The following is a 17,374-nucleotide window of genomic DNA, read 5'->3' as shown; positions in this document are numbered from 1 at the left end:
GGCCAGCCTAGTCTTCATAGCAAGTTCCAAGACAGTCAGAGCTACATAATAGACACTGCCTTAAACAAACAAATACACACACAAGCAAGAAAAAGAGAGTCCATCAATCCTGCTTCGTAGTATATATCCAAAAGGACTGAAACAAAAAGGTATTTGAAAGCCCATATTCACAAACATAGCAACACTGTTCACAAAAGCCAAGTATTAACTCAAAGTCCACTAATGGACACACCCACAATTGAACTGTCTTTTGACAGAGCTACAGCACAAGTGGACTTGGAGAGCATTTTGCTAAGTGATAAACCAGGCACAAGCTAGTGCTGCAACTGCAGGATTGCCTACAGGGAGCCTCTACAGAAGTCAGTCAGAGACAGAATTGTTAGCCACCAGGGAGGAGAAAGTAAGATCTATTCTTACTAGATGAAAATGTTAAACAGATCTCTAGAACACTGAACACTTAAAAAAAAAAAGACTAATTTAGTAAATTTTAAGATCTTTACCCATGATACAAACAATAAGATGTTCTACTTAAAAACTTATTAGTCCCAGGGCACCAGGAGAGTGACTTTCTCCTCAATGCTGACTTTAGAAACAAAGCAAATAGCAGTAATCTGAGAATTTTATCAAGATGGAACCAGTGTATTCTTTAGTTTCTGTTCAAATGGAAGAGAAGTTTAATGCTGTGTGGCCTTAAACTCATTGGTAGCCTTACTAATGCACTTCTCAGCATAAACCTGTTCAAGGGCTAACAATACCAAGTCATTCGGTAAGACACGACTCCATCCAAGGATAAAATGCAGAAGTGCTGGTGAGTGCAGAACTTCAGAGCAGTGACTCAGAGTAAGACAACTCCCCAGACTGCAGTCTCAAAAGCACGAAAGCTTCCTTTTGGAAGGAAGATCTTCACTAGAAGCTTGTAAGAAGTTCTTTTTAAACACTGTAAAAGTATCTTTTATTTACCTGTATTAATTGTCATTTCAGAGGTCTACTGCCTACATCTGCTAACCTGAGCTTAGTCCTGGAAGCTTCTAGCCTTCACGCAATCTTATCTGGGTCTAGAATGTTTCAGCCTCAGACTTACAGCTGAATAAGCTTCCTCTTTCTAGCTCTCTCGGAACTCTGGCTGGCTGGTCAACTCAAGTTGTTCTGTCTCCAACTCCTCTCCAAGTTCACTGATTCAGTCTGGCTTCTCTCAGCTTCTCTGAGTTGCTCTGCTTGGCCTCAGACTACGATCTGTTCCAATCTTCTGGCTCCTTCTGTCTCCACCTGTGCCTCGCTTGTTCTCTCTCTGAACAACTGTCCCACCAAAACTGCCTCTTTTTTTTTTCCTCTATGCTACTCTCGGTTAAGTAACTTGTTTTTCTTCTCTTCTTGTGAGAGTTGGGCATATCCTATTCTGTCAAACCTTTCTCAGATTTGTCACTTTGTCTGCCACTCAATTAGACATCACTTTCAAATTAGATGCTTTCTTCTACAAATTAACTTTACCTTCATTGTTTAGGACTAAAGGTGTGTGCTAAGATCTAAGTCACACCAACAACTAGAAACAGTTTTTTTTTTTTTTTTTTTTTTTTTCTTTTTCTTTTTTCTTTTTTTTTTTTTTTTTTGGAAGAAAGTGTTTATTTGGCATTGCTTTCATACCACTGTTCATCTCTGAAGGAAGTCAGAACAGAAACTCCAACAGGGCAGGAACCTGGAGGCAGGAGCATGGCACAGGCCATGGATGGGTGCTGCTTCCTGGCTTGATCCTTATGGCTTGCTTAGCCTGCTTCCTTATAGAACTCAGCTCAGCAAAAGCCCTACCCACAAGGGTCTGGGCTGTCCCCCATCAATCACTAATTAAAAAATGCCCCACAGGCTTTCTACAGCCTGATTTTTTTTTTTTTTAATTATTAACTTGAGTATTTCTTATTTACATTTCGAGTGTTATTCCCTTTTTCTGGGCAAACATCCCCCCCCCCCCTCCCCTTCTTTATGTATATTCCCCTCCCCATCCTCCCCCCCCTTGCCGCCCTCCCCCCAACAGTCACGTTCACTGGGGGTTCAGTCTTAGCAGGACCCAGGGCTTCCCCTTCCACTGGTGCTCTTACTAGGATATTCATTGCTACCTATGAGGTTGGAGCCCAGGGTCAATGCATGTATAGTCTTTAGGTAGTGGCTTAGTCCCTGGAAGCTCTGGTTGCTTGGCATTGTTGTCCATATGGGGTCTCGAGCCCCTTCAAGCTCTTCCAGTTCTTTCTCTGATTCCTTCAACGGGGGTCCTATTCTCAGTTCAGTGGTTTGCTGCTGGCATTCGCCTCTGTGTTTGCTGTATTCTGGCTGTGTCTCTCAGGAGAGATCTACATCCGGCTCCTGTCAGCCTGCACTTCTTTGCTTCATCCATCTTGTTTAATTGGATGGCTGTATATGCATGGGCCACATGTGGGGCAGGCTCTGAATGGGTGTTCCTTCTGTGTCTGTTTTAATCTTTGCCTCTCTATTCCCTGCCAAGGGTATTCTTGTTCCCCTTTTAAAGAAGGAGTGAAGCATTCACATTTTGATCATCCGTCTTGAGTTTCATGTGTTCTGTGCATCTAGGGTAATTCAAGCATTTGGGCTAATAGCCACTTATCAATGAGTGCATACCATGTGTGTTTTTCTGTGATTGGGTTACCTCACTCAGGATGATATTTTCCAGTTCCAACCATTTGCCTACGAATTTCATAAAGTCATTGTTTTTGATAGCTGAGTAATATTCCATTGTGTAGATGTACCACATTTTCTGTATCCATTCCTCTGTTGAAGGGCATCTGGGTTCTTTCCAGTTTCTGGCTATTATAAATAAGGCTGCGATGAACATAGTGGAGCATGTGTCTTTTTTATATGTTGGGGCATCTTTTGGGTATATGCCCAAGAGAGGTATAGCTGGATCCTCAGGCAGTCCAATTTTCTGAGGAACCTCCAGACTGATTTCCAGAATGGTTGTACCAGTCTGCAATCCCACCAACAATGGAGGAGTGTTCCTCTTTCTCCGCATCGTCGCCAGCATCTGCTGTCACCTGAGTTTTTGATCTTAGCCATTCTCATTGGTGTGAGGTGAAATCTCAGGGTTGTTTTGATTTGCATTTCCCTTATGACTAAAGATGTTGAACATTTCTTTAGGTGTTTCTCAGCCATTCGGCATTCCTCAGCTGTGAATTCTTTGTTTAGCTCTGAACCCCATTTTTAATAGGGTTATTTGTCTCCCTGCAGTCTAACTTCTTGAGTTCTTTGTATATTTTGGATATAAGGCCTCTATCTGTTGTAGGATTGGTAAAGATCTTTTCCCCATCTGTTCGTTGCCGTTTTGTCCTAACCACAGTGTCCTTTGCCTTTTACAGAAGCTTTGCAGTTTTATGAGATCCCATTTGTCGATTCTTTTTTTTTTGATTCTTTTTTTCGGAGCTGGGGACCAAACCCAGGGCCTTGTGCTTCCTAGGCAAGGGCTCTACCACTGAGCTAAATCCCCAACCCCCCATTTGTCGATTCTTGATCTTAGAGCATAAGCCATTGGTGTTTTGTTCAGGAAATTTTTTCCAGCGCCCATGTGTTCCAGATGCTTCCCTAGTTTTTCTTCTATTAGTTTGAGAACACAATCCTGGGGTTCACAGTGTGATCATATGTTTTGCAACAAGACACATTTTTACTTATCTTTTGATTTTTTTTTTGAGCAGGCTCTCACACTGTAGCCCAGGCTGGCCTGGAATTTACTATGTGGTGCATGCTCTCTCAAACCATCACAACAACCTAAAAGTATTTTTACTTCTTACAGATCAATCTTGGCATTTCTACTTCAGGAACATACAACTGTAAAGGCTGCCACAACCAAGGTATTTAATGTTTTACTGAAGGTCATTCAGCACCTATCTATCTCCGATTTTTTTTTTAATTAGAAACTATTCCAGGTAATATCTTCATACAAGTGTCTTAGTGTGTCTTTCCCCTACTTTTAGTGTCATGAACCATCATCACATGCACCCTAAAAGTATTTTTAATGTTTTAAAATTTTATTGGCAGTTACTTTCTCCCTGTGCCTTTTCAGAAACAAAATGATCTTAACAGGAATATTTAATTAAAAGGTAAAGGGATTGGGGAAACCTGAGTTTAATCCCCAGCACCTATATAAAAAGCCATGTGTTGTGAGGGAGAGAAAGAAGAATCCCGGGAGGTGGTCCGCCCGCCAGACTATGCTAAACCCCAGATATCACTCAAAAGAGCAAGGTGAACAGCAAACTGAGATATTTGACCTCTGACCTCCACAAGCATACAAGCGCATATGCACCACCCCGCCCCTTTGTGTGTGTGTATGTGCACTTCTGGCTGACAGATGGAATTTAAAACATCAATGTTATCTTAGTCAGGGTTTGTATTCCTGCACAAAACCTCATAACCAAGAAGGAAGTTGGGAGGAAAAGATTTAGTCAACTTACACTTCCACACTGCTAGCAGTTCAGTATCAAAGGAGTCAGGACAAAAACTCCCACAGGGCAGGAACACGGAGGCAGGAGATGATACAGAGGCCATGGAGGGTGCTGCTTACTAGAATGCTTCCCCTGGCGTGCTCAGCCTGCTTTCTTACAGAACCCAGTACCACCACAATGGGCTGGACCCTCCCACCCTTGATCAATTGAGAAAATGCCTTACAGCTGGATCTCATGGAGGCAGTTCCTCAAGGAAGGTTCCTTTCTCTGTGATAACTCCGGCTTGTGTCAAGTTGACACACAAATTCAGCCAGTACAAATGTTAAGTCACCAAGACCTCAGACCTAAGAGTTAAAATAAGAGGCCTGGTAAAGTGACACCAGCAGAAGGATCAAAGTTCAAGGCCAGCCTTAGCTATATACTCAGGAGTCTGAGGCCATCCAGGTGTACACTGTGAGATCCTGACCAATAGATAATAATCAGGGTTGAGGGTGTGGCTTTGTAAAGAGTTAGTGGTGCTTTATATGTAATGCGCGATCTCCAAACCCACAAATAGACTGCATAAATAGCTGTATGTTCACTGTACTTGGGGGGGGGGTTGGGGGAAGAGTGTTATATGGCCAATTCCAGAGGGCAGCAAAAGGGAAGTTAAGGCTTTTTGTGGGACAAGTAGAAGCAATTTAAGCTGAAGCTTCATCTACCCAAAGTTGAGGAAGATGAGTCCTTGTCACAGAAGATCTTCCATCTGACCCTACTGTCCCTGAAGTAACAGCATGAGGGTCTCCCAAAAGAAAGCCTGGGGGCTGCCTTCTAAGCCTCTAGGAGGCAAGATCCAGAGACAACACTGAGTATTGCCAAGAGGTACTTCTGCTTAAGAACTTAAGGTACCAAGAATCAGAATCCCTATCTCTAGTCACCAGGGCATGGGTTGCCTAAGGACATGCCACAGAAGTTCCCAGTGACCAGAACTCAACACTCAGGCAAGAAGTGTCTGAGGTCTAGACTCCCAATAGCATCTACTTTGGAACAAAGTGCTGGGATGGGAAGTGGACGTCTGTCTGTACAACAATCTCACTTCGTCTCCCTACTTCACTACTTTTACGGAGTTATTTTTTTTAATGGAAAATTTAATTTCTCATCATGAAAATTATCTCTTATTCCTGTTCTCATAGAACAGTACTGACTGGGACCTGTATCTCCCTTGAGGTGTCATGGCCACCTCTCTTCAGGTCAGGACGCAGACCAATCTTGACATTTCTACTGCAGGCACACACAATTGTAAGGTGGGCCATAGCCAAAGTAATTAATGTTTTAATGAAGGTCATTCAGCACCTACCTATTATCTTCGATTCTTTTTAAATTAGAAATTGCTCCAAGTAATATTTTCATACAGTGACTTAGTGTCTTTCCCCACATTTTTCTTTAGTTGAAATCCTTTAAGTAAAGCTGTAATATCAACCAGTTTAAATAAAATGAACCCACACTTCCAAACTAGAAAAGGTTCTACAAATTGAAACTTTTACCAGGTTACAAAACAGTCCACTCTACCACCACCACCTGAGCTGTGAACCATCTTCACATCATTCTCAGCTAAGCAGTTGGCCCATGGCCTTTGCTTCCAAACTTCCAATTTCTCTAGTACCTTCCTTAAAACATTGGTGATCTTCATTATGGCCCAAGGTGAGAGCAGGTGCACTGGGTACTATGGTTAGCATAAGGTCTTATAACAGGTAACTGAGTTGGGCAGTTTATGCATCTCCTCCATGTATCTCCAGCCCTTAGCATCCAAAGACCAACAGATACCTGACAACAGAATTAGTAGTCCTCACCTGTATAAAGAGAGAAAGTGACAACAGCAGCATGCCTCTGACTGCTTTAGCTCGCCGAGGCACGTGTCACACACATTCCATTCAACTTTGCATGGTGTGAGAGAACTGAACTTGCTTGCTTGCTCCCTTTCTTGCTTCATTTACTTGGTTTTTCAAGACAGGGTTTCTATGTGACAGTTCGGGCTGTTCTGGAACTCACTTTGTAGATCAGGTTTGGCCAGAAATCTGACTGCCTCTGCCTCTAACCCTAACCCTGAGTGCTAGGATTAAAGGCATGTGCCACCACACCTGGCAAGAATTGTGTTTCCGAAGGAAGAATTTTTTACAGTTTATAGTTCGACAGCTAATGGACACAGTACTTCACATGCATCATCCTCTGGTGTCTTTTTTTAATGTTCTCAGCGCGAGTGTGATCGTACAACATTAAAGTGGGAACAGGACAGGATCTGTTTATAAGCTCCAGGCAGCCCTTCCCTGAGCTTCTCAGCCTTCCTGAATTAGACGGCTTGCTCAGATGGCTAAGTATCTCTTAATCAGAAGACACAGGACTCAAGCCTGGAGTAACATAGAAAATGCTGCCCCCAACTTGAAGAGTTGTGATTTTCAAGAGTGCTTCTCTTGCCCCTCGCTTCCTGTGTGTGCAGTGGAAAGAGTTACACTGGGAGACAACACAGGGCTCGGACAGAGGACAGTTCTGTACCAGGGCTTACTCCCATACACTACTCAGAAGACTGAGCCGCTGAAACCCCCAAAGCACTATAGGGGGGCTGAAGAGATGGCACAGCAGTGAAGAACACTGGCTGCTCTTTCAGAGAACCCACATTTGCTTCCCAACAGGCTCATGGCAACTTACAACCATCTGTAATTCCAGTTCCAGGGTCTCCAACACCCTTTTCTGACCCTTGCAAGCACCAAACACATGGTAGATATACATATATAAGAAGGAAACAGTAGTGTGTGAATGCATTATATATGAAGCAACACACTACATGACTGTGGATCATACTGATCTTAATTTTAGTTCTGGTGTCTACGCAGCTAGTTTTATGTCAACTTGACAGAAGATAGAGTCACCTGAGAGGAGGACACCTAAATGGAGAAAATAACTCCCTAAGATTTGGCTATAGGTTGGCCTGTAGGTCAATTTCTTAATTAGTGATTGGCAAAGAGTGGGAGGTCCAGGTCCAGCCCATGGGTGGTACCATTCCTGGGTTCTATAAGAAAGTAGGCTGAGCAAGCCATGGAGAGTAAACCAGTAAGCAGCACACAGCCTCTGCACCAGCTCCTGCCTCCAGGTTCCTGCCCTACTTGACTTTCTCCCTTGGCTTCACTCAATGGACTGTGCCTTGGGATACATAAGCCTTTCCTCCCCAAGTTGCTTTGCTTATGGCGTTTCATCACAGAATAAAAGACAGTGGTTTTTTCATTTGCTTATTTTTGAGACAGGGTCTTGTAACTTCAATTTTTTTCAAAGTCTATTTGTAACGATGGTTCTTCAATGGTTTAACCTACCTTCTAGCCCACCACACACCAGAAGTAGTGGAAAAAGAAAGGATATGGGGGAAGTGGACCTGTTTAGACAGGGTTCTTTGGAGCGAATCCTATCTGCGTTGTCAGGAAATCAGTGGTTCAGTTCACAGGAATCAGCAGCTGTGCAGCTCGATCCACTCACAAACGCCTAACAGACACACCAGCAGTCCAGGATAGCAAACACAAAGCAGCAGCTATGGCACGACCTAGCAGAGACAGCCAGGTCTCAGCCTTGGCACAAGTCAGCAGGAGGGACCAAAGCCAATAGGAACACCAGGAAAAGTACTCAGCTATGCCTCTTTCAGTGAAGCAAAGACCAGAAAAGACTCAAGACCAACAAACACTGAGAAGCTAGCTCTATAAGCAAGCCTAGTTCAGCTTTCTCCACTGTCTGTGGTGTCCTATTTATATCCTTCCAAACATCACATGTCCTCCACAGGTCTTGTCTCAGCACATGTGTCCATCTCAGCTGACATCACTGACAATCAGCCTGAGTCCAAAGAAATGGCAACACCACCACCAGACGTTTTTTAGTACAGCCCTCTTCCTCTCTATGGAGTCCCAACAAATGGAGCACAACTATGCAATGTAAGGCAGACCAATACATGTGTGTTGTTAGCAAAGAATCCTTCATCACATGTCCTTTCACGTGTCTGCCTTAGAAGAACATCCTTTCCTCCGTGTCTACTTTAGTGAAACATTCCTTCATGAGTCTGCCTTAGCCTCTCAACTATGTCCACTTCAGGAAAACACTCCTTCATGTGTTTGCCCCAGCAAAACACCATCCAACACAACTGACTCTCCAAAGAACCCTCAGGTTTCCACTTTAGGGTTTCACTATATCCTTGCCTGGCCTGCAATTTACTATGAAACAGCCTAGCCTCAAACTCTTTAAGAGATCAGCTGTCTTCTGCCTCCAGGGTGCTGGGATTATAGATATGTGTGACCTCAGCTGAATGATGGCTTCCTTTTACAGAGTTAAAATAGTTCTGGAATTAGAAAACTTGAAACCCAACTGTGGGGAGAAAGGGATTGTTCCTGTTCACTTTCAATGGCTTACATGAAATTCGTTCACTTATTATTAGTGCTCTACTATTCCAGTAGGCGAGAACTAGAAACTGCCAAATGTTAAAGAAAAATAAGAGAAACATGTTGAAAAGACTCTACTTGTAAACAGTAATCATAAAATTGAAAAGCACAATTATTTTACTCACGCACACAATTTCTGGTTCCAGTTTCAAAATTTTTTATTTTATGAAAACACATGTTAAGGAGCTAAAGAGATGGCTTAGTAGTTAAGAGGACTGGCTACTCTTCCCAAGGAGCCTGGGTTAATATCTAGCATACATATGGCTCATAACCGTCTACAATTCCAGTTCCAGGGGATTTAACACCCTCTTCTGGCCTCTTGCACACCAGGCAAGCATTAAGTACACAGACATATACATGCAGGCAAAACACCTTTTTTGTTTGTTCTTTTGAGACAGGGTTTCTCTGTACAGAGTTCTGGCTATCCTGGAACTCATTCTGTAGGCCAGGCTGGCCTTGAATTCACAGAGATCCATCTGCCTCTGCCTTCTGAGTGCTGGGATTAAAGGCGTGCGCTACCAGGCCCCACCACTTTTTAGTTTTAAAGATTAAAAAACAAAACAAAACATAGACACTGAAATAAGCAGGAAAAAGTATAATTTATTATAAATAAAATTTTCTTTTTTCAGACTGTTTTGTTATGAAGCCCTATTTGGCCTTGAACTCAAAATCCTACCTCAGCTTCCTGTGTGCTAAGATTGGAACACCAGGGTTACAGATATGTGCTACCATACCCAGCTATTAATGTTTTGTGAGCGCTGGACATTTTAAATTCATTTAAGAGTCCCATACACTGAAATGAAGCCCATGATCTAGTTTTTCAATAATTTTACAATCAGCAAGAAAAGCATGAAAGAAAGTGCCTCGCAATAAATACACCTCATTCTTCCACAGAGGTAGCAGGGGCTGAAGATGTAAAGGAGAAACATGAGAATTTACTGAAGAATACAGTCTGGCCACACTTGTCGCCTAACACAGCCAGCACACAGAACTCCTGTAAAGACCCGCACATCTGCACCAGCAAAGGGGCAAAATCTCCTTCCTTCTCAGTTAAGGCCCTCTCTCTAGACTAAGGGCTACTATGGGGACCCAGGAGATGACCACCATTCCCTTACCTTGTTTCTCCTTTTCTTTGAGCGGATCGGTGTTATAGACTCGGAATCCATTCTCCATTCCACATGCAAAACACCCTAAAGCAAGAAATATGAAAGAAACATGTTAATCCCCCACTGCTGCCAACAAAAGGAGTCCAGGAAAGCTTCCGTCACATGTTCAAACCAGGCAGTGTGCTGCATACTAGGTCAAAGCTAGTTCAGAATATCATTCCCTGGGATGTACTCTGGACTGTCATCTAACATGCATTCACAACTGAAGGATCCTGTTCTGACATCCCACGCTCCAGGTTCTGCTTAAACACTGGGCATAGATAGCACCTACTTCTCACTAACGACAGACTCTCACCAGAACCCCCTTTCAGTCAAACACAGTGCTTGAGAAGTGTGTCAAGTATAATGAATGGGTCCTGAAGAGGCAGTGACAAAGTTCACGTGTAGAGGTTCACAATAAACACAGTCCTGGTGACTGTGGACACAAGGTTAGGTAGGGACATGTGTCATGGGGGCTCTAAACTGGGGAAGGAGACAGAGGCTGCTCTTTTCCACCTCCACCGTCATCTCTTAGAAGGCAGTCATGTAGTCTCCCGTGACTGCACTCTGGGGTCTAAAGGGTAGAAAAGCCATCTGAGGTGCCATTCTATCAGCTCTGCTCCACCCCTTCACCTCCACAGCCATTTTATATCCTCACTCTTCCAAATGGGAAAAACAAATCCAATTCACCACATGAATCGTTCAGATTCCTCAAACTTCTGTCCTAGTCACGAGCAGTAACTGACTTAGTGACTGGGAAGTCACTGTCCCTAGGTCCAAAGAAAAAGCATTGCTAGGAACTGGAAAATCATGCAGCTTTCAAGATGATATGGTGGTGCTTATAATCATAGGACAGAAACCTACTTCTGTTCGTATTTGGCTAAGAGAAGAAAAACCAAATTCTGCATTCTTTGTTTTGCTTCAAGTCAATGTTTACAAGGCTAGGCTTCTCCCGGCAGCTGCACATCAGCTTTTAAGGAACACAAAGGCCCTCTGAGGTGCTCTACCTCATCTCTTGACCTCTACAGACAGGTTTTGTATTCTCAGTCACTTTCCAAGTCACTTATAAAACAACAGATAGAGATCCAAAGACTATAACATTTGTGAACTGAAGACTAATTTTTTTTTTCTTTTTTTCGGAGCTGGGGACCGAACCCAGGGCCTTGCGCTTGCTAGGCAAACGCTCTACCACTGAGCTAAATCCCCAATCCCGAAGACTAATTTTTAAATCAACTCTTGTGCTCTAAAATGTAGTTTATCTGGCCCAGAATCTTAAACTCTCAAGTACTATGTTATCAAATTGTACTAGCTTATAATATCCTCTTTATGTTAATGGATCATGTAACCCACAAAGACAAAAACGAAAATAGAAGAAAGGAGGAGAAAGTGAGAACAGAAGAAAATGTGGACATCTAGATGAGAACTCCTCACTGGAAGGCAACAGGAAGGAATACAACAAGTACCTCAGAAGCTAAACACACGCTCACCCAAACACATGGTCTATCAAGTGCAGCAGTGACACCGCTATACTCATGGAGGGTGAGCCCACAAATACCAACACCAATGGTAAAATAGCTAACTGCACCATATTCTGACAAAGAAACATTATGCACTGATAAGAACGATTTACCAACAAACTAATCAATTCAAAAAAAATCATACCAAACCAAGAACCCTCACTGAAAATACAAAAACAAAACCCAAAAATGAGTCTGGAGAGATACCTCAGAGGTAAAGTAATTTCAACAATTTAAAATTATAGGCAAATAATTTTTTAATGTGTCTGTGTGCTTGTCTGTATGTGCGTCATGTGCATGCACTGCCTGGAGAAGCTGAAGAGGGCATCAGATCCCCTGGAAATGGAGTTAAAGAGGGTTGTGAACTACCTGATGTAGGTGCTGGGAACCAAAACCCCCATCCTCTCAAAGACCAGCAGGCGCTTTCAACAACTAAGTCATCTCTCCAATCCTTGCAAATGTATTTCACAGTGATTTCTGGGGCTAGAGAGGTATCAATAGGAAGAATGCTTCTGTGCAGGTATGAGAAACTAAGCTCATAGTCCCAGAATCTACATAAAAGCCAATACAGTCCTATGTACCTAAAATCCTATCATTGAGGGGCAGAGATAAGCGAGTCCCAGAAGTCTCAGGCTCCCTAGCCAGCTAGAATTCAAAGGGCAAGTTTCAGGTACCATGAAAGACCCTGTTTCTAGAGATTAAATGGTACTGTCCACCTTTGGTCTCCACCTGAGTGTGCCTGCATGTGTACCTACACACATTATCATATATAAGGACACGCATGCATACACACACACACACACACAGTGATTTCTAAACTCAATATTGTGACAGGTGTTTAAAACACCAACAGAAGCCAATCAGTGGTGGCATAAGCCTTTAATCCTAGTACTTGGAAGGCAGAGGCAGGAAGATCTTTGTGAGTTTGAGGCGATGCTGGTCTACAGATTGAGTTCTAGGACAGCCAGAGATACAGAGAAACTCTGTCTCAAAACAAAAACATCAAATCTAAAAATCAGTATACACAAAACCAAATTGTGACTGACTCAACTGTTTTGATGATCATTCATACTATAAGGCTTAACTGCAGCCAGAAATGTTAATGCAAAGTCTTTGTCTTTTTGAACTGGGTCTTATTTAGTCCATGATGACATTGAAATTCCTGATCCTCTTGCCTCCACTTCCCCACCATTCCTAGTTAAGGGAAATACTAGAGCCCAAACCTATGACCTCATGAAAGCCAGGCATGCACATTCCTGTGAACGTCTGAGTAAGGCTGGCCCCTATCAGCTTGTATGTTTGAATATCTGTTGCTTAGTTGGTGAAACTAGGAAAGATTTAGAGATAAGACCTTGTTAGAAAAGGTGTGTCACTCAGAGCATGCTCTGAGGCTCCAAAAGTTCACACGACTCTGTTTCTTGCTTGTGAACAGATGTAAGCTACTGCTCCAGTGACATGCTTGCTTCCCCACCGCCATCATGGCCATGGACTCTAGCCCTCTGAAACTCTAAGTTCACAATAAACTCTTGTATAAGTTGACTTGGTCATGGTGTCTCATCACAACAGAAAAGTAACTAAGACAATTTGCTGGCTCGAGAGCTATTTTCTTTCTTTCTGTCTGTCTGTGCCCCCCTCCCTTTGGTTTTTGGAAAACAGGGTTTCTCTGTGTAGCCCTGTCTGTCTTGGAACTTATTCTGTAGACAAGGCTAGCTTCAAACTCAAAAGAGATCTGCCTGTTTTTGCCTCCCCACATGCAAGGATTAAAGGCATGCACATCTGGCTAAAAGCTCATCTCTTAAGAAATTGTGTAACAATTCTGTAAAAAGTTTGACTATCAAAATTTATTCAAAGAATTACTGATACTGATCTTCTCCTGCTCCTGAAAATTCAGAATGTTCAGTTAGATGATGCCCCTGGGCATCTCACCCCTCGCATGCTAAATATAATTGTTCCTTTACAGTCCCCACAATGGGACCAAACCTAACACTGCACTCACCAAGCCAAAAATCCCATACTGCTCAAGGCCACCGTTCTTGAATCTAACTGCTCTCTTCCAAGAACTGTCTGTGCCTTTACAGGACAATAATACTTTTGCCTGTCTCCAATCTAAAGGAAGGCTCTCCACACTTGTCACAGGATATGTACATTCTCTACCTCTTACCTTGATTTACCTTGGAAATGTTATAGCTGTCCTACAAGTTTTGATTATATTGAATGCATCCCTCAAACCTCAAATGCCTAGCACATGAACTCCAAGTAAATATATACAGGTGAGATACACAATAGCACTATCACTTAAAATTATTTTTTGTATGCCCCAGCACCTCAAAATAAAATATTTAAAACTATCCTGAGAGGGATGGCATGAGGATGGTTTGGTAGTACAGAAGCAGGAGAATAAGCAAAGTTTAAGGCCAACCCCAACTCAAAAATCAAAACAGCTTGGAGGTGAACATTTTTAAGGAGGTATAGGAAATTCCAGGCCAGCCAGAGATACACAATGCCAATTGTCTCAAGAATGAAAATAAACTTAAAAAAAAAAAATCTTCTTAGCCAGGGGCAAGTAAACCCACCTGCTTCAAAGGCTGTGGCAGAGAGATCCCTGGAGCACAGCTCAAGAGAAGCCTGAACAAGAGAGCAAGATCCAGGCCAACAAGAACAAAATTCAAGTTAAGTTCACTTTTAGAGACAATTAGTCATACACAGCTCAAGAGAAGCCTGAACAAGAGAGCAAGATCCAGGCCAACAAGAACAAAATTAAGTTAAGTTCACTTTCAGAGACAATTAGTCATACACTTGCTTAAGTCTCTCAAAATCTTATATACGAAAGCTAAGATGTTAAAACTCTTAGAAGCCCAGAGTATCAGCCTTTACACTTTTTCCTCTGCTTGGGAAGATTTAGAAAAGGGAAGTTAGCCGGGCATAGTGGCACACTCCTCTAATCTCAACACTCAGAGTCAACAAGAGTGAATTGCAGGACAGTCAGGGTTACGCAGAAAAACAGCTCGGAAAACGCAATAAAATAAAATAGAAGGGGGGAATTGGACATCTGAGGCGGGGGGGGGGGCTACAATCCCCACCATGAGGGGTTCCCGCTCACATCTTGGAGCACAGAACTCAGCAAGAATACCTTCTCCAAGACCCAAAACTCAAGAGGCAAGAGGCAGTTCCCGAAAACGCAAATCATATAAGTCCTTTCATTCTACCGAACAGAAGAAAATACTAGAGGGAGGCGGGGAGGGGGTGGCGAGGTGTACTGCTAGGACACGCAACAAGGTGAAGAACCTACACTTTACGAAGATGACGGCCCACAAGAGTCATGACCAACTGCCGCCCCACGATGGGCAGGACCGGCTACGCCACCCGCTGGCAACGTAAGCGCTTGAGACCCTGACGCTCGCCAGTAAGCCGGCGGGTTCTAGGTACCCGGTAAGAAAGTGACACTGTCCGCCGACCCCGGTGGCCGTAGCGCGCGGAGGGGTGGGGCGGGTGGTACTCCCCATTTTGGATGCCTGGGCTAGAAAGGAAGGTCTCCCCACAGGGTGGTTAGGAGATTTCCTGAAAGAGCCGCCAGAGTGAGTCTGAGATCTCTGGGCGTGACCGAGTCTCCGGTTAGGGTTCAGGGGACACTCGCGACAGCTCCGGGGCCCTGTGGTCGCGGCAGCGTCTGGTCCCGTTTCCCGGAAGGGCTGCGGTTTTGCCACAGAGCTGGGCGCCGGGTCTCACCATGGTCCTGGTTGAAGCCGGCGTACAGCAGCCCGTTGCCGTGGGGGTTACAGGGCAGGAGGTTCATGGCGCCGTCGTAGGGGTCCGTCGCTCCTCAGCACCGCATACCGCTCAAAACCAGACGATCTATCCGGTCGCGCGGCGCTAGGGCCGCCGCGGCCGGAAGCGAGGGTCCTAGGGGCTTGCGTAGTGCGTGTGTCGTCAGTGCTGCGTCGTCAGTGCTGCGTCGTCAGTGCGCGCGGACCCGTGCATGCGCGTGAGCGTAACTAGCAAGCGCCGAGCGCCAGGCATGTCCAACCCTGAGTAGTAGGTGGCGAGAACGTGCCGAGCATTAGGGGCGGGGCATGACGGAGAAGAGAGGAAGCTGCAGAGGGAGGTGAGTGCCCAGGCATTCACACAAGCAGGGAAGGACTGACAGGACCAAGGACAGGGAAGAGAAGAGATCTCCCCAACACTGCTGCCCACAACAAACAATCTTCCGGAACCCTCGCCACGTTCCCAGGATTCACATCTTGTTCGACCAGAAGCAGCCTCCTTGTAATGTTATCTGCATTTTCCATGGGACACAGTTTCCCCAAGAGACAAACACAAGACAGTCTATCCCCTATGTCTTCCCGAGCTTTCCCAACCATCTGACACGTCTTCCCACAGACACAAATTCCCCAAGAGACATCACCCTCTCTTTTAAGACAACAGTTTAATAGGACACAACCTCCCCGCCCCGAGACTGTTGTTTGGGGTCCGGACTCCAGTTTGACCAGAGTCAAACTGAATGGCTGAGGAAGCTGGTGCTTCCCTCTCTACTACCATTCATTCTCCGGTTCCCCTCTCTCCTCACTGGCTTCTCCCCTTACCTCTTTACCATCCTTTCTCCCAAGTGAAGACATGTAGCATCTTAGAAGTATTCAAGAAGCTGAAACAGAAGGACCTATCTGGCCTGGCTTAGTCCCACACAGGCCACGATCCATCCCAACATTGAAAAGGGGAGGGAAAACCACTTCAGGGACTGTCCTTAGTTATAAACCTAAGAAAAGGCAGCTAAAACTTGAATGAAGCCCTAGATATTTCTCCCATCTGTGAGAACATTTGCATATGAGCTGTAAAGGTCCTGGCAGATGTCTTCATAGTTGGCCTCTGTGGGAGGCCTTGTTCCTTCAGGGAATCACTGGCTTACACACTCACCTGCTTCTCTGTGGATTCACCTCATCGCCACAGAGCTGGATAACCCCAGCTTCCGGCCTTCAGTGGCCCAGATGGCTACACTCCATCTTCTCTAAGGACATTGTTACTATGTATCTTGAACCTCAGAAATTTTTTCTTTTATTGTATGTCTTTTTTTTAATTTGAACTTTAGATTTATTTATTTGTTACTTATGTGAGTACACTGTAGCTGTCTTCTGACACACCAGAAGAGGACATTAGATCCCATTACAGATAGTTGTGAGCCACCATGTGGTTTCTGGGAATTGAATTCAGGACCTTTGGAAGAACAGACAGTGCTCTTAACCGCTGAGCCATCTCTCCAGTCCCAGAAATTGTTAAAACGTTTTAAATCACTATTAAAAACAACAACAACAAAAAAAAAAACCTTAGAATATCTGAGCTTTACCTTATTTCAGTTTTTGTGTTGTTTAATTCCTCATATTGTCTAGTTTCCTAAGCAGCAGGACCAGAAAAGAGACCTGTACTTGAGCCTTTGTAATGCCACCAATGTGGTGGGGATTTTTTTGTTTGTTTGGTTGGTTGGTTTTTGGGTTTTTGTTTTGTTTTTGTTTTTTGTTTTGTTTTGTTTTGTGTTTTGGAAAGAGTGACAAGGACTTCATCTCTAGAGAAGTGCCTGTCCACAGTTCTAACAAACCTCTGACACTTACCAGGAGAACATGAGAGAGTGTTGTCTTTTAGTACTTCCACTTTATCTTGTTGAGACAAGGTCTTACTCTCTAACTCTGGAACTCTCGGTGTAGTTCCAAGTTGGTCAACATATTCCAGCAATATTGTTTCAGCCTCTGAAGAACTGGGATGATAGACATTAGTCATGACACCCAGCATGACTGCTTTCTTTCTCTTGCATTTCTTCTCTGGGAAGAAATCCTTTCCAA

At 43.9% G+C, this 17,374-nt stretch overlaps 1 protein-coding gene across 1 annotated transcript in view; it reads right to left on the bottom strand.

Moving 5' to 3' along the window:
• The window catches only part of Wdr45b (WD repeat domain 45B), a 30,755-nt gene extending 15,268 nt beyond the window's left edge, over positions 1-15,487 (bottom strand). Inside the window, exons 1-2 of the mRNA XM_032912134.1 lie at positions 15,276-15,487; positions 10,003-10,077 (exon numbers count right to left, since the gene is read on the bottom strand). Coding sequence (XP_032768025.1) covers positions 10,003-10,077; positions 15,276-15,342 — 142 coding nt within the window. The 5' untranslated portion in view covers positions 15,343-15,487. The remainder of the gene's footprint in view (positions 1-10,002; positions 10,078-15,275) is intronic.
• Positions 15,488-17,374: the final 1,887 nt, after the last annotated feature.

Source organism: Rattus rattus, chromosome 9 (assembly GCF_011064425.1).
Source record: "Rattus rattus isolate New Zealand chromosome 9, Rrattus_CSIRO_v1, whole genome shotgun sequence".
In the NCBI taxonomy this organism is placed as follows: domain Eukaryota; kingdom Metazoa; phylum Chordata; class Mammalia; order Rodentia; family Muridae; genus Rattus; species Rattus rattus.
This window is presented reverse-complemented; position numbering and strand designations above follow the sequence as displayed.